The following is a 25,322-nucleotide window of genomic DNA, read 5'->3' as shown; positions in this document are numbered from 1 at the left end:
AAGAGGTATAGAACAGTTAAATAGAGGAATCAATCACATTTTTCCATATGAAATTCATGTACCTTGGTGCATATGAGTGGGATTTTTTGATCAGAATCATTGATTTGTATACTGGGGTATTAGAATTTTCATATTTAATGAAGATGAACAACTCAACATACTTAAACACCTCATCCAGCACTATTTTTCTTTCCTTATTCAAAAGACAGAAATAATCAACAAGATGTATAGTTACACGGAAAGTATTTAATGATCTTCAAAAAAAAATGTAGTTACAAAAATCTGTTCCATGTACTGGAATGTAATTAGGCCAAACATGCAAAACAGCAAATTTAAGATTAGAAGGACTATCTGTTCAGCAGAAACTAGCTTTTGTAATCCAGCTCGACAATTTCAAATGGTGACAACTGAAACTAATTGCAACTTCGGGTCAGTTTTTTCACCTAAATGTAATATATTAAACAGGGAGTCTAACACTGATGCAGTATTTCCTCCCCACCAAGGTCTTGATAATTTAAACAAGAAAAATACTGACTACAATTATCTTGTATATTGAAATGCAAACAAAGTAAAAAGTACAGTAAAGCAATAAAGTACATGACAATAATATTTTAATTTTTCAGTCAATTTATATTTATATCTAGAACATCTGATCACTGAACTAAAAAAAATCACTTGTCAACGTGCAAGTGATCACGACCTAATTACACTTGTAATTTACAAACAAAACACAGTCTCGCCCAAGAAGCTCAATCTATATAGTTTATCCAAGAGAAGATTAAAATGTTACTTGATCATGGTCCACAAATACCTGCATGCAGAGATTTCTGACCACAAGAGGCTCTAATCTACCAAAGGCATAACAAGATCCAATTGCTAGAAGGTGAAGCTAGACAACTTCAGACTAGAAATAAGGCACAAGCTTTTAAGATCCATGTTAATTAATCACTGGAACAACTAGAGATGTGGTGGATTCGCCATCACGTGAAGTCTTTAAAACACGTTTGGATGTATTTTAGGAAGACAGGTTCTAGCTCAACCAGAAGTTGTGGGCTTCATGCAGAAGTTACTGGGTGAAATTATATGGCCTGTGTTATGTCGGACACCAGACTAGATGATCATAATGGTCCTATCTTTTGGCCTCAAGATCTATGTATCTAGGACAAATATTCGGTGGGAGCTGTCTGTGTATTGGCATCTCTCCCAGTCTAGGGAGCCCCATGACTGTTAGAGGAAGTTGCCACAAGAAGATCACAAACGTATATTATTACATATATTTTTAGCAGTCAGAGAAAGAAAAGAATGAGGATACCCTTAATTATTTCCCCCTCCCTTGTTTTTTAATTCAAGAGAACTCATGGAAGACACAAACATTATTCTAAGACTGAACTGCATCCAGAGCTAATCGGCTTTTCAATGACTTTCCTGTGTTAGTTAGGAGAGACCCCAGAGGGATATGAAATGCTCTTTCTCCATCACTACTTTTTAAAACAGTTGTAAAGATTTAAAATCGTAAGCAAAACTCCCATTCTATGCATGGTAATTTGTTGCACTGCTATGAGACCACCAGACTGACCTAATTTTAAATGTTAATGTAAGACTCACCTGAAAATGTCCTGATCCTTGAACTGAAAATACCAAGTAAACCATGCTGCTTTCCCAAAAGGCTCTATTTAGTTTTCTCTCATTACTTGGAGTTGTAGACCAGATACCTTTTTGTTGAGAAATATCAAGGTTTCTCAAGTTGCTGCTCTTCATAATGAAGTACCGAATTGGCATATTTGGTCTGGGTGAAGGAGACTTGGATCCCTGCAAAAATGAAGCAAATTGTGTTTCTAGTATTTGAACAAAGCAAAAATCCCTTGCTTAGTCATCTTTTCACTAAGTTATAGAAGAACTATTGCCTTGCAGAAAAAGGAATTTCTTACACCACCAGTGAAAATAGGATAGATTTGTTTCCCATCATGTAAAAATCAAGGAGGCCACCAAGCACGAGTAACACCTGTAACTCCTTCATCCACAGACTCTGCTCCAGTTGACAGCCTCCAAAGCAGAAATTTCAAGTGTTAATTCATTAACTTTCCTGTCACTTGCTTGTTAAAATTGAAACACCAACTGAAACTACCTATCTGACTAATGACAACTGAAGGACAGATGGTGGTTCAAGTCTGCAGACAGGCATTGCCATGTAAGAACTTCCCATTTTTGAGGATGAATTGTCACCAACACAGATTATGAGAAATGAGTAACATTATCCAAAACAACATGGAGAAGAAGAAAATGGTAATAGCTAAACATCCCATTTGAAATGAACAAATTAATTTTTGGTATATCTTCCAAACTGTCTGACAGGGAAAGTCACTGGTCAGTCAGTGAAAAGGAATGCTATGCCATTGTGTACGCCCTGGAAAAGCTACGCCCATATGTTTGGGGACGACGGTTCCAGCTACAAACTGACCATGCTGCGCTAAAGTGGCTTCACACTGCCAAGGGAAACAACAAGAAACTTCTTCGTTGGAGTTTAGCTCTCCAACATTTTGATTTTGAAATTCAGCACATTTCAGGAGCTTCTAACAAAGTAGCTCATGCTCTCTCACGTCAGAGTTTCCCAGAATCCAGTAGTTAAAAAGTGTTCTTAAAATGTAAAAGTCTGTTAGTTATATACTTAGTGGTATATGTAAAGGTGCATGTGTTGTATTAATCTATTTATTTTAAAGTTCTAGAAGGAAATCGCCGCCAGTGAGCTTCCCCACTGTCTGCAATTTGGGGGGCGTGTCATAAACAGATAGCTAAGGGTTAACGTTTCTTTCACCTGGAAAGAAGTAACCTGAAACACCTGACCAGAGGACCAATCAGGAAACAAAACTTTTTCAAATCTGGGTGGAGGGAAGTTTGTGTGTGAGTCCTTTGTTCTTGGTCTTCTGCCTGTCTCTCTCTCGGCTATGAGAGGATTTCTGTCTCTTGTTTTCTAATCTTCTGTTTCCCAGTTGTAAGTACAAAAGATCAGATAGTAATTTATATGGTTTTTTTTTGTATTTACATGTGTGTAGTTGCTGGAATGTTTTGAATTGTATTCTTTTTGAATAAGGCTGTTTATTCATATTTCTTTTAAGCAATTGCCCCTGTATTTGTCACTTTAATACAGAGAGACCATTTTTATGTATTTTCTTTCTTTTTATATAAAGCTCTCTTTTTAAGACCTGTTGGAGTTTTTCTTTAGTGGGGAACTCCAGGGAATTGAGTCTGTGCTCACCAGGGAATTGGTGGGAGGAAGATGTCAGGGGGAAATCTGGGTGTGTTAGATTTACTAGCCTGACTTTGCATTCCCTCTGGGTGAGGGGGGAAGAGAGATTAGCTCTTGGTAATTCTGTTTTCCAGGACTGGAAATAGAGAGGGTGGAATCCTTCTGTTTAGATTCACGGAGCTTGCTTCTGTGTATCTCTCCAGGAACACCTGGAGGGGGGGAAGGGAAAAGGTTTATTTCCCTTTGTTGTGAGACTCAAGGGATTTGGGTCTTGGGGTCCCCAGGGAAGGTTTTTGGGGGGACCAGAGTGCCCCAAAACACTCTAATTTTTTGGGTGGTGGCAGCTTTACCAGGTCCAAGCTGGTAACTAAGCTTGGAGGTTTTCATGCCAACCCCCATATTTTGGACACTAAGGTCCAAATCTGGGACTAGGTTATGACAGCTATTAACTTAGGGAACAACATAACTAGGAGAACAGTTCATAGAAAGATAGCTCTAAGCACTCTACAGCAATTAGAAGTTGACAGCCCTTTTGGTAAAGCAGATGATCAGACAGGCTACAGTCTATGATAAAATTAAAGGTAAATTATTAAAGTTCTTCTTACATCCAGGAAATGAAATTTTTTTCCCCCTCTGTATTTTAGGGTTAGAACAAAAAAAAAAAAAACCTCCTAGAAATCAAGAGTCAAAGAATTAAATAAGGAATCAATTAAACCTGTTAGAGACAAAAGAAGAAGTGTTGCGGGGTGGGTAGACAGATTGTTATAAAAAAGGAACAAACAGAGCAGATCCAGACAAAACAGCCTCCTGCACTAACCTTCTTACTGAAATGCAAGAAGCAGATGTTCACAGTATTTCCATAGATACTGATCCAAAGGGGAAGAGAGATGGTGATTGAAGGCATACTCCCTACGTATGTGAGGGGAACTGAACTCAACCAGTCCACTGAAATATTTCCTCTTGTGGAGTGCACATAACTATCACAATGAAGCTACAAGACATAATGCAAGTGCCACAAAATTCAAATGAGAATCAGAGTGTGGCCCTGATGCACACTATTAAAGGAAGTGGTGAGGAACAGACTCCCAAACAAAAGCCACAATAGCAGAAGTCCAGGTGCTAAATCTCAGTCTATTAAGAAATTGCACACCAACTTTATTGGCAATCATGGCAATCTGACACTTTTTCTAAAAATATAGAAAAGTTATGAAAAAATATTTTCTCCTGACAAATGAAAGGTTTGAGTGGACTTATGAAATAGTGACTAAATTCTGATTTAGGAAAATTTTTGTAGTTAAGAAGTTTGCATTTTTCAGATACACTAAACACATAACCAAAGAATACAGTGTAATTGTAGGTGGAAAGCCCTATCTCCTAGAATAAGACACAAAAAAGGGAGATGAATATGAAGGAAGACAAAATGGAAGAGACCCAAAGAAAAGGGAAGAATGAGTAAGAGGTATTCTATGTAGCAAAAGAAAATTTCCGTTAAGATGTACAGTTGTACAATTGCTGATCAATTTACAGTCCAAAAATGTTAATGCTCAGCTGTGAACTAGAATGCAAGATTATTCCTTATGAAAATGGTAGTTGAATTCTCCTAATGTATTATATGGCTTTCAGATTGTGGCAAGCACTGTATTAGTCTGGGGATATTATACCCATCACCCCAATTTGAGTGATTAGACACAGCTTTTTAGCTCCCTGCCCATCTATGTATGCTTGGTACCTAAATGTAATCTCAGAATCAGACAATTTACTACCAAGGCAGATTATGGATTCATGCTAGCATACCTCCATAGTAAAGCTGCACCAAAATTGTCCCAATAAAAGGGACCTTTTTACATTAGAGAGATGAAAAGTGGGGTTCCGCAGGGGTCTGTTTTGGGACCAGCTCTGTTCAATACAGGGCCGGCTTCAGGCCCCAGCGCGCCAAGCACGTGCTTGGAGCGGCACGCCATGGGGGGCGCTCTGCCGGTTGCCGGGAGAGCAGCAGGAGGCTCCGGTGGACCTCCTGCAGGCATGCTTGCGATGGGTCCGCTGGTCCCGCGGCTCCGGTGGACCTCCCGCAGGCGTCCCTGTGGAGGGTCCGCTGGTCCTGTGGCTCTGGTGGAGCATCCCTGCAGGCGTCCCTGCAGGAGGTCCACTGGAGCTGCGGGACCAGCAGACTCTCCTCCGTAGGGACACCTGCGGGAGGTCAACCGGAGCCGCGGGACCAGCGAGCGGCAGAGCGCCCCCCGCGGCGTGCCACCGTGCTTTTTGGGACAGCAAAATGGCTAGAGCTGGCCCTGGTTCAATATCTTTATCAATGACTTAGATATTGGCATAGAAAGTATGCTTATTAAGTTTGCAGATGATACCAAATGGGGAGGGATTACGACTGCTTTGGAGGACAGGGTCATAATTCAAAATGATCTGGACAAATTGGAGAAATGGTCTGAGGTAAACAGGATGAACTTGAACAAAGACAAATGCAAAGTGCTCCACTTAGGAAGGAAAAATCAGTTTCACACATACAAAATGGGCAGAGACTCTCTAGGAAGGAGTACGGCAGAAAGGGATCTAGAGGTTATAGGGGATCACAAGCTAAATATGAGTCAACAGTGTGATGCTGTTGCAAAAAAAAAAAGCAAACATGATTCTGGGATGCATTAACAGGTGTGTTGTGAGCAAGACACGAGAAGTCATTCTTCCACTCTACTCTGTGCTGGTTAGGCCTCAACTGGAGTAGTGTGTCCAGTTCTGGGCACCGCCTTTCAAGAAAGATGTGGAGAAATTGGAGAGGGTCCAGAGAAGAGCAACAAGAATGATTAAAAGGTCTTGAGAACATGACCTATGAAGGAAGTCTGAAAGAATTGGGTTTGTTTAGTTTGGAAAAGAGAAGACAGAGGGGACATGATAGCAGTTTTCAGGTAACTAAAAGGGTGTCATAAGGAGGTGAAAACTTGTTCACCTAAGCCTCTAAGGATAGAACAAGAAGAAATGGGCTTAAGCTGCAGCAACGGAGGTTTAGGTTGGACATTAGGAAAGAGTTCCTAACTGTCAGGGTGGTCAAACACTGGAATAAATTGCCTAGGGAGGCTGTGGAATCTCCATCTCTGGAGATATTTAAGAGTAGGTAAGATAAATGTCTATCAGGGATGGTCTAGACAGTATTTGATCCCGCCATGAGGGCAGGGGACTGGACTCGATGACCTCTCGAGGTCCCTTCCAGTTCTAGAATCTATGAAAAAGGCCTATCAGGTTATGCTACTAATTAATTTGATAATCTGATTGCTAAATAATTAAGCACATGGCATTTATTATTTTCGTACATTATTCTAAAACCATTAGGAGAAAGCAAAATGAATTTAATTCAGTAGTAATGTTTACATGTAAATAAGGAAGATGCATATTCTTGCACACAAATGTAGCAACATGCCCTGTACGCTGCATGCCAAAAGCTTTCCAATTTGCTCTAATTCATCACTCTATGAAGAATTCCTCTGATAATAAATTTTGTTCTTTCAAACGATAGTACTAACCGTATTATTGTAGAGTGAAAGCTCTTAGGGGCATGAACTCCTTTACATTTATATAGCACTTTATACATTGGGACCAGGATCCTTGATTAGAGTCCACAGGTACCCTTGTAATACAAATAGGCTGCTCCTTTTACCTCTGAAGAACTTCAGCAAGATTATGTCAGATATTCTATATTTAACACTTACGAATAAGATGATACTTTACCTTTCCAGATGATGGAGGAGAAGGACTGGCACATGGGCTGGGATAACTACTACTGTCTGTGGATTTCACAGATGACTGATCTGACCTGTCATCTGAACTTCGTTTAGAATGCAAGATACCTCTCTCTTTGTATTTCTGTGGTGGGTGAAATGCTGGAGATGTAGATTTCATTAGGACTCTGAGGGAGGATAGGTGAAGATATAAAACTATTCAACATAACAAATGGTTGGTACAAACAGCAATCATAGCAAAAAAATTTTTTTAAAGCTTCAGCTAAATCTCCAAGAATCTGCAGAATGACTACAGGCATTACATTACTTACACAGGTTAAACAATTTTCAGTTAACTTTAAATACCAGTTATTATTAGTTTTTGGAGGATGGGGCTTCTGCTCCTTCTTTTCAAAGACAAATTTGGTGGAGGGGGTGCACTGGCAGTAAGCTGTCCCCTCAGAGGTCAGACATATTTTGAAATATATTGTAGTCTGTCACTCACACCCACACTTCTTAGGACAGCAAGATCTTTCAGTTGATCTTCCGTCCTAATGATGTATGAGCCAGATCGCTCCCCTCCCTGCCTCTCAATCAATCTGGTTCTAAATTTAAGTGTAACGCTATTTTATGATTAAGAAATGATTTTGATGGATTTTTTTTTTTGTAAAGTTGGAACATTTTACTTTTGAAGGGACCTGACATTATGGACACATACAAGCATGGTGGGCGACCACTGTAAGAAGCAATTTTTAATGCCATCACAATATAACACATGTACAGCTCTGCTACGTGCCTAATGAAAACTGTTACATTTCTCTTAGTATTAGACTTGCATTTAATAGACACTAAACCTCAAACCAGCTATTTTTAAAAAGGCCTTTGAAAAGAAAAGTGCTTGTTTTTGCACAGACCTATGCCTAGCATCATGATCCATATACCATGCAAGGTTTAAACAACTGTATGACAAATTTGAAATTTACCCTGGTATAATTAAAAACATCTGTTTCTATTCATGTCTTTGTAGAATCCTTTATAGGACTGGAACCTACAGCAAAGCCACAAACCTACCAACACAACAATAAGAATTTATTTCACATCTAGTTCAGGAATGACTTTGATTTCAATCTGGTCACCTTTGTAGAATCTATTGTAAAAATAGTTATTCATCTATGTTCTCCACCTTGCCCCCTGAAATATAACCGGAAAGAATTCAAAGTACCTTGGAAACACAAATAAAATTAAGTAACATTTTATTCAAAGTATAAAAATGATTACGCTAGTAAATTTGATAACTTGCTCCTGTCTCAACAGGGCACGGCATTTCATAGTGCCATTTATGAATAGATACGGAGGAAAGAGATAAGTGAAAACAAAGTGGGGACTGAAGAATTAAAATGGAATAGCAAAAGTGTGAGGAGAGAAAGGTGAATAGGCACAGGTGGAATAAGAAAGGGAAACCCACAAAGAATGACCAATTTTCACTTTGTGAGTAGTCGCTTGTGAAAAGTGAAATTTTAATTGAGACTTATAGACTCATAGACTTTATTGCTTTCCATAGTTTGCCCCATTGAAAACTGTACTATTTCACACTGCTCCACAATCACAGTCATGATTTTGCCACAAGCAGAAATACAAGTAACTCTCTTCCACCTACAAAACTACCACTCATTGTCTCTGGAAGGTTTCTACCAACTTACTTTTCAGCATTGGAAGAGTCATCAGAGAATTCTGTATCTGCTGAGCTTTTCCTACTGCTATTTGATCTCCAAGAAGATGCTAAGGGAAGTTCTTCAGAAGACATAGGTCTTGGTCTTTGCCCAATTCCTGACGGTTGCTGTAAGCTTGCAGACTGCTCTTCAGTACTTAAAACAGCTATGATTGCTCGTATAGTTGCTTCATCAACTTGAGACCAAGGTTTAGAAGGAGCTCGCATGCGGCGCAGAAATAAACTATGCCATTTCTGTCTGAGTTGCAGCAGCAGACTGGCAGCCTGTAATGAATTTCACCTCAGTTAAAAAAGGACTGATTGCAGATAGAGGTCCCCCCGCCCCCTCAATATACTAAGCAGGTAATATGTAACATTCTACAGAGAAAAATGTCCAAAATGTGGCATACATCATTTCTGAGTAAAACTGAAAATCAGCTTGAAAACTACTATCCTATCACATAGTCTCGTTTTTTCCATATTCTTCTCCACCCTTTTTCTGAAATAATTTTAAAACCACTTTTACGTTGCTTCTCCATCTAATTTTTTCCCTGACTTTTTGCTTGTGAAATTCCATTTCCTGACTTTTATTTTTATTTTAAAAATGTTTATTGTTTTTATATAAAATATAAATACAACAAAACAGAATGTTTCCTGAGTTCTCCTTATTCATATTTCTCGGCAGTCTCTCTAATTTTTTATTTAGAACCTAGTTTTCATGTGTTCACCTGTTTTTCTTTTACCTTATGCCTTTTCTCTGTTAATTCTCTTTCCAAATACATGCACTCTTCTGTCACAGCTGGATTAAAAAAAAAGTCTTAACTGAATGCCTTCCCTTAAAATAGATTTCAGCTAAAATGGATGGTTTAAGTATGAGTTCAGTGTGGACATTACGTGAACTAGTCCAACCCTTCCAAGTTCACTTTAAAAAAGCATTCTGCAGATCTCTACATTTGTCTGTATTGGGTCTGACAGTCTTTTGCCTAGTAGCCCATGCTACTCATCCTATTTTAGGCTGAATACAATTTTAAGATGGTGCATTAAGCTAAAATGCCTGTCTCATTAGCGTATTTTCACCCGCTACTTAAACAATCTCTTCCCTTTTGCTTCCCCCAAACCCTGTATCTCACCATTTCCTATTTTTCCTTCCACCCATCTCCCTTTCCTTCTCCTGCCAACTCCAGATTGCACCCCAACATCTCCTTCTTACAGAGCTAGTGCCCAGTCAGATTCTTCTCCAACCCAGATTCACTCAAGATTGCCCACTTCCCAATTACTATCATTATCACTACCACTTACTCCCCACCTCCCTCCAGATTTGCAGTCTCTAGATTCACCCATGACAGTTCTCATATTTGGCTCTCTCCACTTGCCCTCTTCAACTTTAGAAGTGATCACTTTGCCCCCAGCTTGCTCTAGCCTCTGCCATGCCTTTCCTCAGGCTACCTAACCGGGTTCTGCTGTGCAGCACCACCTAAGGAAGCGGAAGCAGCATAGAATTGATGAGCGTCTGGTGCTCAACAGGATTCACTTAATGGCTGCGTGCAGTTAAAACAGGAAAATATGAAAGGCAGCTTCCCCTATGGAAATGTAGGAGCTGACAGAAGAAAACAGTTAAGACTTGCACATCTTGATAATGTTTGATGACCCCCACACACAGACACTGCATAAGGACAGACATTTATTTACTGAACAAGCTTAAGAGAATTCCTCAAATGGAAGACTCACTGACTTGTTCCTTATTTGGTCCCCAAGCATACTCTGATGTGTACATCTAACAGTGGCATTATTTTTGCAATGGTTTCTGGTATAAAGGACATTGTGAACAGATTTAGAAAAGTGACGCAAACTGGAAGCAAATATAACCCCTCCACCCCAAAATCCCAGATTTAAAAAAAAATAAATACTTTCCAGTGTTTCTGTATTCCATTTACAATATATTCTCCCTTACCATCTTACTTTTCAGTGATCTGTATAGTTATAAGCTAGTGTACAACATCAGGTTCTGATCCTATATTTGATAATGCACATCCCTGTACCTATTAGATTCCAAGAGATTTAGACTTCAATGGGACTCATATATACAGGTATCTGCATTAATGGATCTCAGTGCAGCATAAGGACATTAATTTGTTGCAATAGGAGCACTGGATAACATTACATTTATTACTTCAGTTCTTGATTTATTCAGGAGAAGGAAGGTTGTGAAAAAACCCTTCTGTCTTGTATAAATATCTCTGATAATTTGCAAAGACATTAAGAAAAGTTGTGGGCAAGTAAGCATATTTATGTCAATATATATGTTGTACCCAGGTCTTGACCACAGTCACTCTGAATTCTTTAAAAAAAACAAAAACACTTCGTTGTTTATTTAAACCAAGAGTTTCTATTTAGGTCTCCTAAGGGTGGGGTGCATGTTTGCGCAGGTTTTAAAGAAAGATGCACAATTATTTTCAACTTCTCAGTGAAATTCTGGAAGACCCAACTATTTTAAAAATCACAGTAAAGGGAAGAAATTCAGAAAGCAAACAGTATTTGCTCTTGAAAAGGGGTAGAATTATTCAGTTAATACATTACCTACCTCAGGATCCAGTTTGAAATGTAGCCATTCATCTAGCTTCAATATAGCAAGATTAGCAGTTGTTCTGTCTTCTATCTCGCTATCACTACTATCATTAGGAACACCATCCACTAAATTGACATAATTCAAAAAATAAAAGCTAAGTCAGCATTTTTATTAAACTGTGTACTTGTATTTTAAACATGAAAATTAAATTTCTTCCCCCACTAGTTTTGAACTTTTCTGTTTAACATTTTCTCTTTTTTCTCCTATACTTCTAATTAAGGTGAAAGTTAAAATCTAACTTTTCTGTTTAATTTATGACTATAGAACTCTCACAAGAGAGTTTGTTAATTTGGAGTATCTACTTCTATTTCAGTATCAGCGGAAAATACTGCTTTTATTCCTCAGGTCCAATGAGGGTCCTTATCCCTATGCACTGGACAAAAGGCATTCATTTTTTCTTCTATTTTCTGTTATTCCATTATTTACTTTTTAAATAGTATAGTATAGCGGTCCCCAACCTTTTCGTCTGGCAGATGCCAGATGAAGGACCACTGCGGCGGTGGAGCACCCGCCAAAATGCCGAATTTCAGCGGCATTTCGGGGAGGACGCCTCTCGATGACGTCACTTGTCGACGGCAAGCAGCGTCATCGAGAGGCATGCCCCCCGAAACGCTGCTGAAATTCGGTGGCATTTCAGCGGGTGCTCTCCCAGGGCCAGGACGTGGGCGCATTAAGATGGCCCCTGCGGGAGCCATGGCACCCACGAGCACCGCATTGGGGACCACTGGTATAGTTCACAAAAATTCCAGGATGTTTGTTATACCATTCCTGTATAAGCAGCACTGAGGTTCCAATATGTCAAAGTACTGTATATTATTTGAAAATTTTTAATTCCAAGTACACTGTACCTCTAAAGGATGAGGGCTCCTGTAAAGCATTACTTGGCAACCGAGCTGGACCACAGAAGAGGGACACAGTGACAGGCGTCACAGCTGAACAGCATCTGATGTTGGCTATCCTGTGTGCTCTAGTCATTTCATCATATATAAGCCAGTCTGTGGGAAGTGCTTGAATTGCTGCGGCTTGACCATTTGCTGGAGGAATCTGTTAGCAAAAACAAACAAGGCTCTTGTACCATTTATTTGTCAGATAATCAAAACATTCAGGAATGACTTAAAATAAAAGGTTAGGGTTGCAGGGTTGTCACAGTCATAAACGTGTCACTGATACTGTGATTTTTCAATTAGCCCATGACAATCTGGCACACAGGGTGACAGTACCACTCATCATGAGGGAAGAGTGGTCAGGCCAAACCTGAGCAGCACTGTGATGCCATACACCAGGTTGTAATGGCCACATCAGGGAGCCAGGCCCAACACTGTGGGATAATAGTTGCTCCTGCAGGTCTGCCCATTTCCCAGGGGCAGAACCCATTTCCCCCCTGCCCACAGCTCATCCACACACTCTTTAATGGTACTGCCATGATTTTACACACCATTTCCTCGCAAATCTGTGACTTTTACTAAATTTACTGTGAATGCACTGAGATTTTTTTTTATAAAAATGCCATAACAAATCTGCAGCCCAATAAACTGTATTACAATTCACAATTGATAAAGTACAGTAAAAACTAAAATCTATTATGCTTTACAGCCAATTTTCTTTAGTTAAACAAAAAAATCCGAAGAAAATCTAGGTTAATGCTTCAGGGCAGAAATCCTAGTTGTTATTGTCAATCCAAAGCGAGTCAATATGACATGTCAATAAATCTTCAAAACAACTCCATGATATTTTTGTTTGGTAATTGTGTCTCATTCCCCAAGGTAAGAGGATTCTGGTTCTGGTTCAGGTGAAGATGACTAAATATATACTGCTTTTAAAGCATAAGCTGACTCCAACCCATCCAGACAATTTACAAAAACATTTTCTTTATCTTCCCTATAGTGATTAATTTCATGCATCCACACACTCTTAAAAAGGAATGAGAACTAAGAGGAGACATTTTTATAACTTTTCACAAACAATGGAATCTGTTCTTGCGTGTGGGCTATTTGTTTAGAAATGTTACCTTTTTATACTGAGGCTGGCTAAGAACAGAGGTAGGATGAAATCGCACTCTCTTCTCCTTGGGGCCAGTCAATACAAGGTTCTCTCTATCCACATGCACTAGATTTGGATACATCCCAGCCACTAAAGCACCTTTCACTACAGCCCAATTTTCAGAATTGGTGTTAACATCTCGAATATCACCTCCACCTCTGGCTCTAACAAAACCTAAACGGAGGAAAAAAAGAAGATTACTGGATGTTTTAAAAATCATAAAAACAACAAGGAGTCCAGTAACACCTTAAAGACTAATAGATTTATTTGGGCATAAGCTTCTGTGGCTAAAAAAAACAACTCATTTCTTCAGATGCCCAACTAAATCTGTTAGTCTTTAAGGTGCCACTGGACTCCTTGCTGTTTTTGTGGATACAGACTAAAATGGCTACCCCCGATACTTAAAAATCATACCATTTTAAATTTCCATTTGAGTGAAAACAACGTATTTATGCTTTATTTTATGAACTCCCACACTGCTTCTCATAAGTTTCATACTAGCTAACATAATACATACTATTTCCATATTTAATGGAACAATTTGGTTGAGACCCTTCAAGTTAGTGGGCTTTGATATACTAAAATAAATTGACTCTTTATTGCATACAAAATACTGAGAATAAAGACCTTGTACATGTAAGTTATTTAATGGAATAGAAATCCTTATGAAACATTAGACCAGATCCTGGACCATTTTAGTCAAAATAATTTAGAACAGCCTTTAGGTCGCTCCAAGTTACACCACAGAAGCCATTTCAGCCCACCAGCTGGGCCCCAAGAGAGGAAAGCCATCTTAGAGCCATCTTCCCCTTTTTAAGACCTGCACCATTAAAAGCTCAACCGGACTTAAGAATCTGACTAACTCACTGTGTGTTAGCCTGTTTCAGGTTAAACACTTTGTGTGGCGATTATCAAACTTGGCCTTCTGAGTGCCTCTATTAATACGTACGACACAAATAAGAAGTTAAGACGGCCTTAAATTTCATTCTTGTTAAAATTTGAAAAATTAATTTCATAATAAATCTAGATTAAAAAAAATCCAGAAGACATTTTTGAACAAATTAGTTACCTGATGCTCTGAGCTGACCAAGCAACTGTGTTCTCATTCCTATAATGATTTCCATAGTAGCTTGAGAGAGAAAATTCTTCTCACAGAAGGCTCTCTCCCAGCCATCACTTCGTGCCTTCTGCCATGCCTGCAGGAAAATATTTTTTCAAATGCCTACAAATGTGTTTAAAATCAAAAACTTCCACGTGATTTTTGATTGTATTTTATTTGAGCATATTGCAATGCACTTCAATTGAAAAGAGAAAAAAAACCTAAAGGCATTAAGCCTTCTGGACTTTTTTTCTGTTATCATCAAGCAAAATTCTCTCTTTATATTTCCTCAAGTCAATATAATGCGTCTTGAAATTATTACGTTTTGGTAATATTTTACGTGTAATTTAAAACTAGAAATATATCATCAATGCAAACATTTAGAGTTGAATTAGATCAGCAAAATCATGCTTAATAGATTAAAAAATTTCCTCATATAAAATTACTAGTGGGACAATGCAGGAAGAGTCTACTAGGAAATACTGAAATCCTTTACAAAGGACTTACAGTCCACCTATAACTTTAAAGTATATCATTACTTTTATACGTAATCTAACTATTGCCATCAATACTCCTTCTGTAGATGAAATAATAATACCTGGAATGCCCTGAGAAGCGCCATATGGTCACTAAATGTTCCTGCAGTAAAACGTTTTCTACACAGCATGGCTGCACGTTTTTGTGAGGCCTGTGTAGGTAGGACAAAAGGGTCTCGATATGCAAGAGTGCAAGCAATGGTAAGAATAGGATCCAGGCACTTCAAAACAACAGCACACAACACCATTTTACCAAGGTGTGGCTCTACAGGTAAGTCAGCCAGATGATAACCAAGTTCCGTGAGATCTTCCCAGGTATCCATGGCATCTATTGTCTGATTTTAAAATAAAGAGGGAAAGAGAAGCAAGCAAGTTTAGCATAAAAGCAGGAAGAACACACCAGCCAAGTGACAAGATTAGTAAAATACCACATACTAGCAACATAATCAGACCAAGTTTGTAATGACTTCTTTATTCCTCCTCCTCCTTCCTTCAGCCAGGAAGGTCAAGAAGGATACCATCTCTAGGAGTAAGTAGTGGCAACACAGACCAAAATAAAAAGTGCCTGAGAACAAACAAATAAAAATAAAAATAAAAAAAGATGTTACAGCTGACTATTTGCTTATGTCCTTGCTTTCCTGTATAGTATAGATAAAAGCTTTGGATAAATGATGGTTAAGTTTGGTGAAGAGTAAATGAATCTCTTCCCCCTACCCAGGGTATAGTGTCAGCTCAGTCAGCACAAAGTGAAAGCCTGAAAACACTTAACAAGAAGACTTCCATTAAGCCACTACCCAAATGCCGGCTTTATCTGGGAACGGTGTGCTTCTTGAACGTAGGCCACCAAGAACAGAAGCAACAAACAAAATATTAACAGATAAATCTATTTCATTTACTCACCTTAAGCATCTGAACAGCATTTCTCACAATTAAGGCTGGTGGAGGATCTGGGGCTTTCATCAAAAAGTCAGCAATTGGACAGTTAATTGGTGCTAGCAGTTTTGTGTGCAAACAAAGTTCCTATAAATTAAAAATGGAAAACTATTTAAGAAAACCTCCAAAAATCAGTTTCTTATACTGAATATGGACTTTACGTGCAACTTTAAATATATGTTATAGGATACATCATTCAAATCTTCATGAGAAAAAATTTGTAATCAACAAAGCAAATGGTAAAATACTATATCTTTTCCTCCCACAACACACATCATTAGGCATGGAGTGAATGCAAACTGTGCAAGACAGCAACTCTGCATCAAAGATATTAATGTGGTATTCTACATAATACATAAGCACCTACATTGTGCAAGGAAAACAGGCAAAATTACACACTCAGTTTTGGCCTCTTTACAAGTTTGTTGACAATGGGGCTAGACCAAAAAATAAGAGAGATTTTCACAGCCACTAAAGAAATCTTTAGACTAAAAGATCATAGTACTGCATATGTCTGCATGTATGCATCAAAGATCGAACACTATGTAAACACTAATATAGAGAGGCAATGGATGAAGTGAACAATAAAAAACAAGTTTTATTTTTCCTTTTTAAATTAAAGAAAAAAATTAGCTTAAGTATCACACTTTTACAGATCATTTATCCATTACACTATCCATGACACAAATACTAAAATACTTATAAAAAGTGACTGGATATATAGCTACTTTTAAAACGAAGTGGGTATTCACCCATGAAAGCTTATGCTCCAATACATCTGTTAGTCTATAAGGTGCCACAGGACTCTTTGTTGCTTTTTAAAGATCCAGACTAACTCGGCTATCCCTCTGATACTTGACACATTTCAAAAAGTGTGCTTTTTAAATTGACAATATCCTTTAACAAATTACTACATCAGTTCTTTTAAATCAAAACTAGTCTAGCTTCAGAAGTAGAGCTGCTGTGTTTCTGTACACTATGATATATCAATTTAGTAAAATGAAAATGATAGTAAATTGATAAAATGGAACCTCAACTTCAAATTTTAACCATAGGCTGAGATCTTGCAATCTATTTTCTGTATTATCTCCCTGAAATTTGTATAGCTATATGAAATTAAAGGTCCCTGGGGAAAAAAAAAAATTTTTTTTTTTTTAACACTGACTGACTGAACTCTAGAACTATCCACCTAGAGCTTATCTTATTTTATTCTACACTTGTGCTTCTCCAGAGGCACTCCAACTGCCCATCTTGTTTTCTCCTCCCATCCTCCACTTCATACTTAGAAGTATGAATGACTCGCCTTCAACAGCTTCCCAATTCAGATACCAAGCACCCATCCATGGTTTTATGTTACTCCTCTGCCCCTATCTCTGCTCCCATAATGCCTCTACACTTTATTGGAACCTGACCAATTATCCCATATCATATTTTTACATCCTTATAATATACCCGAGGTTATTAGTATTCAAGATAGGGACTTTTTTTTCAGCATATGTTTTGTAAAGCAATGTGTAGACTTATGGTAAAACAGAAAAAATAATAGTTTTCAAGTGAAGATCCACCTGTAGTGGCATTCTTAGAAGTTCTGGAGTCTGAAATTCCAACATATTCTGAAACCGGAGCCTGCTGAAGAGTCGGAAACAGATTCCAGGCCGACAGCGTCCAGCCCTTAGAAACAAAATATTACTTAAAAGACAGCTGAGAATCAAACACAAAAAGTGTATTAAAAAAAATGCTCACAATGAAAACATGAAAGGAGATCTACAGTCAAGCACGTTTTACGTAAAAATAAAATATACTACTTTTTTTTTTAAAACACGCAGACTTAGATTTTCCAGGAAAATGATCTAATCTTCCCAAAACAAAAATATTTAATCACCAAACTGGACAATTATGACTCCGTTGCAGGATCAAAAGGGAGCAGGTGGAAACTCTTCAGGAAGAAACACCTGATTTAAATACAATTAGATTTGTCAATTATACTAAGATCAACTCTAATGACTCTGGCAGCAGCGTACGGTTGCTAGATAGTGGTAAGGGTCTGTGATATATAGAAGGTCAGATTAGATGATCTGGTGATTCCTTCTTGCCTTAAACTCTGTATGATTCTACGAGTGAAGAGAGGCTTTAAAGTAGAGAGTGAAAATTACATTTACACCTTCTACGGACCCTTTACACTCCCAGAGTAGCATGAAGTGATGCTTGTAGTATAAGTGAAAATAAGGCCCAAATGTTATCAAAAACCAGCAAACAGCAAGGCCTGGTCTACAACAAAAATTTAGATCAACCTAGCTACATCACTCAGAGATGTGAAAAATGCACACCCCTGAGAAAAAATAGTTAGGTCGACCTAAGACCTGGCACAGACAGTGCAAGGTCAACAGAAGAATTCTTCCATCTGTAGTGTGGACAAACCCTCAGAATTGTGAATAAAAGAGCAGATAAGTGAATTTCTATATCAGACTTGTATATTATAACGATTTTCCCAATTCAAAAGTCTGGTTAGGTGAAATCTTTTAAAGTTATTCAAGCCTGATTTGAGTCTCAATGTTTTCCCTATAGTAGTAACTCCAATATTATAAAAGAGACAAAGTTTTTAAATTATTTTAATTGTATTTGGATGAAAGGAATTCATTGATAGTTCACATCATAATACTTCCTATTATAAAGGCAAAGGTCTGCCTCCTTGCCACGTTTAACGTATACAAAGTTCAATGTCTGTGAAATAAGATTCAATGTGAAATGTACATTACCTGCCTTTTCTCTGGATGGCACTGGCTTTTGAAATCCACACCATTTTTAGCATGGTAACACAGTTCAGCGCATCAAAGGACTTCTACAATATTAAGGTAGAATTCATATCACAAGAGCAAGAGATAGATTTACTAGGGTACATTAAACAAAGCAACAAATAAATTACCTAAACTATCAAGACAAATTCTACTACAATAATTACAGTAATTGGACCGGGGCATGTTTAAAGCTTGTTAACTATAACCAAGTGTTTATTTAGAACCTACTTCTCTTCTTTTACAAATATATAGGCCTTTTTAAAATTAAAGTCAAATCCAAAATCTGTTCAAAGTAATTTTTCTGGCTATCAGGTTCTTTTCACTTATAATGCCTAGTATAGCACAGAAAGTGAGTTTTATTTCCCCTCGCTTTATTATAGGGCTAAGCATAAACATCTTGTTATTGTACATGATCAAATTTTATTTCTTCTTTGCCACATTTGTAAATTATTACCATATTTTCCTAAATTTCGTATTTGAGTGCAAAATACAATCATACTAAACATTTATAACATTATTTTAGTTGTCAAAAGATTTGCATTCAAGAATCCTCAAAAAGTTCAGTTACATGTGCCAGTAATAATCCTGCTAATAAAGTTTTCCTACTGGTACTGTTAACATCTTTACTTAAAATATGTACCACTTCACACTTCTCTGCACTATTTCTTTCAGCAATATTAACCCAAAGTTTACACAACTATACCTCTTTCATCTTGCCAGAGTCAATAACAAAGACAACATCATTGACTGTGATGCTGGTTTCTGCAATATTAGTAGAAAGAATCTGCAACAATAAAGTTATTTTATAGTAACTGTAGAACTGAAGACAGCATAAATCAAAGTGAACAGCTGAAAAAAGTAATTTGATACTTGCTATTTTGCGAATGCCCGGAGGTGGAGTTTTTAGCACCTTCTTCTGATCTGATGTTTGCATATTTGAATGCAGCATAAAAACTTGATATCTAATGGCAAAATAGAAGTGCAATTTAAATATATATTTTTGATGCTAAGAAGCATTAAAATCAGCAACAGAAACTAAAGAATTTACCTGTGAGCATTATCAGCAAATCTCTTGTCATCAAACAGAATGCGATCCCTTAAGCCAACTATCTCATCATATCCAGGAAGAAAAATTAAAACTGCTCCTTTAAAAAAAAAGAAAAAAAAAAAGTAGCATACAGACGTTACACAGGAAACTCATTTTAAATCACAGAAAAACATGCTCCAGTAACATGTGTTTGTAAATAGACAAAGGATTTACATGCAATACTTCAGTGCATGTAGTTAATACTATTCCACAAAGACAAGTGCGATCATTGATACATCTGAAACAAGCTGTATCCACAGTACAGTGAAGTCGCATCACAGACGCGTTTAACTTGCGCGATTTCAACTATACGCACTGGGCAAAACAAAACAAAAGAGAAAAATAACAATTTAAATACTGTACCTATGGTGTGGGCGATTCCACCCACCATTTCACTCAATGAATGTTTGACTATACGCGATTTTCACCTTACACGCTGACTACAGAACCTAACCCCTGCATAAGATGCGACTCCCCTGTAACTTACTAAACACACATTTTTAATACATGCTTACCAGCATCACAACTATGACAGATGTTGTAAAGTAGGTGCATTATCAGATCCAGATCCACTTTTTCATCATCAAAACTGTGATGATAAGCTTTCAATAGTTCTCTGTCTTCTGCACTAAGATCACCACCATTTGCCTGCACTAGAGAACTTTCATCCAGATTTCCAAACTCTAATGAAGCACTGAAATATATATACACACATACACACGCACAGAGAGTTACTAAGTGATTGGGTAACAAAATGGCAAATGAAATTTAATGTGGAGAAATTTAAAGTAATGCACATTGGAAAAATAACCCCAACTTCACATACAATATGACGGGGGATAATTCAGCTACAACCGATCAGGAAAAATATCTTGGGAGTCATTGCGTGGATGTCTTCAGAGGACTATCCACAGTGTGCAGCAGCAGTTAAAAAAGCAAACAGGATATTAGGAATCATAAAAAAGGGGATAGAGAATAAGACGGAAAATATCTTATTGCCCTTATATAAATCCATGGTACGCCCACATCTTGAATACTGCTTACAGATGTGGTCTCCTCATCTCAAAGAAGATATACTGCCATTAGAAAAGGTTCAGAGAAGGGCAACTAAAATGATTAGAGGTTTGGAACATGTCCCATATGAGGAGAAATTAAAGAGGCTAGGACTTTTCAGCTTGGAAAAGAGGAGACTGGGTGCGGGGGGAATATGATAGAGGTATATAAAATCATGAATGATGTGGAGAAAGTGAATAAGGAAAAGTAATTTAGTTGGTCCCATAATATAAGAACATGGGGCCACCAAATGAAATTAGTGGGTAGCAGGTTTAAAACAAATAAAAAAGAGTTCTTCTTCACACAGTGCACAGTCAACTTGTGGAACTCCTTGCCTGAGGAGGTTGTGAAGGCTAGGACCAGAACAGCGTTTAAAAGAGAACTGGACAAATTCATGGAGATTAAGTCCATTAATGGCTATTAGCCAGGATGGGTAAGGAATGGTGTCCCTAGCCTCTGTTTGTCAGAGGGTGGTGATGGATGGCAGGAGAGAGATCACTTGATCATTACCTGTTAGGTTCACTCCCTCTGGAACACCTGGCATTGGCCACTGTCAGTAGACAGGATACTGGCCTGGATGGACCTTTAGTCTGACCCAGTATGGCCGTTCTTATGTTCTTATGTTACATAAAATAAGCTTATGCCTCAAGAAACAAGGGTGGAAGTGTGCATCAGACAACTAGGCTTCCCTGTAGCCATGAATTCAAAATAAGATCAGAACTACCACGATATCTAGTTCTTATTTCATACTGAAATATTTGAGATAGTGTAGGTAATAACAGAATATTCACAACAGCAAATTACTATTCGCTGACTTCAGTGATTTAAGTGCCAGTGCCATTCAGTACTTAACATGCTTAATGAGCTGAAATGCTTTGTTTAATCAGGGCTCTAAATGGTTATACTTTCACTTGTTTTTAACGCCAGTCACCCAATTTACCTTTTAAAAGGAAAAAAGTAGCTGGAAAATGCATTTTTTCCCCACCAGCATGTAGCTCTACCCAGTTAAAGAAACACCCAGCTGCAGTTTTTTGAGTAGGTGGTAAATCAGTTTAACAGTTACGTTTTACCAGTAGTAAAATGATCTAAAACCAATAAGGCTTTTATCATAACCAGAGAGCTTCTATGATTCAAACTATTATTTTTGAATGTTCCAGTGTATATATTATATATGCATATATTGTCAATACATAATATCATGCTAAGACAGTACAGTGAAAACCACGTTTTGAATAAAATATTCCAAAAACAGAAATGTAGTTTACATTATGTTGCATGTTAGTTTCAAAATGGCTAAATCCCATTTCAACTAGAGGACTTTTACTCTGGAAGAGCTGAACTGATTTAACTTGGACTCTAAAGCCTCGTCCGCACATAAAAATTGTAGCATTTTAACTATACTTGTACAGTTAAAGCAAAACTACTTTAGTGTGAATATACTTGTATCAGTATAAAGGTGCCTTATACTGAGATAGCTATGCCCATAGAGAAGGAGAATAAGCTATAATGGCTCTTTTATATTGATATACGTGTGCCCACCCTAGGATTATACCAACTAAACAATTTTGACAGAAAAAAAAACACCCTTATAAAAAAACTATGAGGACAGAGCCTTAGAAATTTCCTCCTACTCTCCAGTCTGATATATTTATTTTTCTTTGATACCAAGGCTAAAGCACATTCAAACAAAAATATTTATAGAAAACATTTATGCATGAAAAAAACAACATACATAGTCAAATAGTCTCTGTAATAGAATATCTTGTGAAATTTAGGAATACTTTACATTTGTTCAACTTGGCTATGCCAGCAATGATATTTCCAAAGTGCAAGTGAAATGCACTGAATAGATATCTGTAAGTGTCTTTTCTCCCTTCATATTGCTCAAGTTGATTTGTTTTATAGCTCATCTAAGGGTATGTCTTCACTATCAGCTGGATTGGCAGGAAGCGATCGATCCAGCGGGGATCGATTTATCATGTCTAGTCTAGCTCCTAGCCAGTATGTCTCTCGGCCCGCGCCGCTTCCAACAGCTCTCATTGGCCTGGAGCCATGATTGGCCCAACCTGCGGACACGGCAGGTAAACAAACCGGCCCGGCCCGCCAGGGCTTTCCCTGCACAAGCGGCGGAACAAGTTTGGGAACCACTGCTATAATGTATTTGATATATATTTTTAAACCACCTAGTCTTATTACAGGAGGTTTACTTTTTAAAAAGCAAGAATATCTTCTGGATTTATTATACCTAATTTTGCAAATTGGCTTTTTTGTGCCAGATTTTAGAACCTAGAGAACGAAACATTGTTGTACCCATTAAAGTTATGTATGAATATTCATTTACATTTTTAATTCATTTACATGTTAAAAAACTGTTTCAGCAAAGCAGGAATACCTTACCTGTAAGATTCCAGAAGATCTACAATCTCAGTCTGTCCAAAATGTTTAGCCCAATCCAAAGCCATCCTGCAACAGTTACAAAGTGTTCTTTACTGTCTCATTCAGAATTACAAATTATTTATATCAGTCAACTACAGATTCTATGTACCCTTTTTTAAAACACTTGTGCACTTCTTGTGCTCTCATCACTGTAGTATCCACTAGATATTTTCACACTTGAAAGCACATGATATCCAAATAATACAGTATACAGAAATCCCCTCAAAGTAAGTTTGCCAGCTCTGTGCAAGAGCAAGTACAAGCAAGTTATAGTGAAAAATAATTTTTCTCTTCTTCTGTTGAAAAACATAAGCCTATGTGCGATACTGAGTCACACTTTGTATTTTTCCTTCACTACTGCCTATACTCCACAGGCAAGTTTTCTGAAATGGCACACCTAGTATTCTCTGAAGACTAAGAGATTCATATGCTCAAAGATTTGGTTTTTAAAATTAAAATTCCTGTTCATTATCTCCTTATAAAGCCAATTTTACCCTTCTCTCCCTAAATCAAATGTTTTGCATGTTTCTGGTATCAGAATCTGCCTGATATAAATCCAATGGTAGACCAATTCCTACTTCATTTTGTATTACAACGATCTACCGTGATCCTAAGTTATCTTTTCTAATAACTAGAACAACGAATTAATGGTTACAGATGTGTGAAAGTCAAGAGATATTATATTTACAGACAGTACCACAAGTCATTCCTGAAGAGAAAGAAGGTCCGAATAATACCATGTACTCTCTTTTCAGTCTTGCATATATAGCTCCCAATTAATACAAATGGCAAAGCATTTTGACCCTGGTCCACTGCCTATTGGAGTAAATGGAAAAACTCTTGTTTACTTCAGTGGATTCTGGATTAGGCCCATTGGAAGGGGAACCATATGCCAGTACACTTAAAAACAATTCCAAAGCAAAGATTTTACAGGTAAATATTTTGAAAACCTTTTGAAATTGAGAAATGACATTAGGCAGAAAGAGTAAAGAAAACGGTAGAATTTAAAAAAAATTAGTTTGTCAAGACTATACGTAACATTATCAAAATATGCAATTATTCCTGGTTGTAAACTGAAAACTTGCCTATTTAGAAAACAAACAAATCAGATTTTGAAAGAATTCAATTGGTTTTTACCAGCCATTGGATGATTTGCTGTGGACATTTGCTCCCATTCCAATCAGCTGTTCTACCTGACTTAAGAAACCTCTCCCTGAAGCAATCATTAGTGCAGTTGCACTGGTTTCACTGTGTCTGTAATCAACTAATGAGGAAAAATTGAAACATTAGTGTTTTGGGCAAAAAGGAAATTCTTCAAACAGTGTTACTGATTCCTCCAAACATTATATTTAGCAGCACTGCTAAATTCCACCCACCTACAGAAAGATTAGTTTCTGGATGTAGGACCAAAAGATTCATTTTTTCCCATTGTCAGTCCTCATTGTATTACCCAAAATGATTCTATAAAAATATGTACGCTTCAAGAATACTGTGGTAATAATCAATAATCAAGGACACAATCCATTAACCATACAAATCTTAAGTCAATTCTCAAAGAGATATTTTAATGTAAAATTAAACAAAAATTGAGAAACTAAAAGTGATGTAGAATTCATAGCACTTCTAACTCATTGCATTATTTTTTTATTTTGAAAAGTCTCTGGAGGAAGCTGCACAGCCCAGTAAGAAAAACAAGTTTACTTAGAGAAATAAGAGAAACCTACCACTGACATTTTCAGTTAAGATAAGGTGAAACACCTGAGCAAAGGCATCAACATCTTTATGCAACCATATATCGGAGAGACAAGAATCCATTTCTTTTATTAACCATGGTTCAAGGCAATTCACATCTTTTTCAGTCTGAAAAAAGATAACAGACTTGAAAAACAAAAAGTATTTGAATCTTCTCTAAAGCAGTTGCTAATTTAATGTTTTACATTCTTCACACACCCACTCTCACTCACCCTCCAACTCACCCACCCCTCACTATTTTAATAATGTGATACTATGCCAATCCTCTACACTATGACAGGAAAACAAGTTTCC

At 37.4% G+C, this 25,322-nt stretch overlaps 1 protein-coding gene across 4 annotated transcripts in view; it reads right to left on the bottom strand.

The window, feature by feature from the left end:
- Window positions 1-25,322, bottom strand: part of YTHDC2 (YTH N6-methyladenosine RNA binding protein C2) — a 46,088-nt gene that overhangs the window by 5,625 nt on the left and 15,141 nt on the right. For all 4 annotated transcript variants that reach the window (XM_050945579.1, XM_050945578.1, XM_050945581.1 and 1 more), the window contains exons 10-27: window positions 25,001-25,136; window positions 24,414-24,540; window positions 23,238-23,303; window positions 20,303-20,481; window positions 19,749-19,845; window positions 19,575-19,662; window positions 19,404-19,484; window positions 18,662-18,744; window positions 17,471-17,576; window positions 15,873-15,992; window positions 15,035-15,307; window positions 14,407-14,533; window positions 13,306-13,511; window positions 12,146-12,341; window positions 11,253-11,362; window positions 8,664-8,956; window positions 6,974-7,151; window positions 1,606-1,809 (exon numbers count right to left, since the gene is read on the bottom strand). In XM_050945579.1, coding sequence (XP_050801536.1) covers window positions 1,606-1,809; window positions 6,974-7,151; window positions 8,664-8,956; window positions 11,253-11,362; window positions 12,146-12,341; window positions 13,306-13,511; window positions 14,407-14,533; window positions 15,035-15,307; window positions 15,873-15,992; window positions 17,471-17,576; window positions 18,662-18,744; window positions 19,404-19,484; window positions 19,575-19,662; window positions 19,749-19,845; window positions 20,303-20,481; window positions 23,238-23,303; window positions 24,414-24,540; window positions 25,001-25,136 — 2,670 coding nt within the window. The remainder of the gene's footprint in view (window positions 1-1,605; window positions 1,810-6,973; window positions 7,152-8,663; window positions 8,957-11,252; window positions 11,363-12,145; window positions 12,342-13,305; window positions 13,512-14,406; window positions 14,534-15,034; window positions 15,308-15,872; window positions 15,993-17,470; window positions 17,577-18,661; window positions 18,745-19,403; window positions 19,485-19,574; window positions 19,663-19,748; window positions 19,846-20,302; window positions 20,482-23,237; window positions 23,304-24,413; window positions 24,541-25,000; window positions 25,137-25,322) is intronic.

The sequence above is a fragment of the Gopherus flavomarginatus genome, chromosome 3 (assembly GCF_025201925.1).
Source record: "Gopherus flavomarginatus isolate rGopFla2 chromosome 3, rGopFla2.mat.asm, whole genome shotgun sequence".
NCBI classification, from domain to species: domain Eukaryota; kingdom Metazoa; phylum Chordata; order Testudines; family Testudinidae; genus Gopherus; species Gopherus flavomarginatus.
This window is presented reverse-complemented; position numbering and strand designations above follow the sequence as displayed.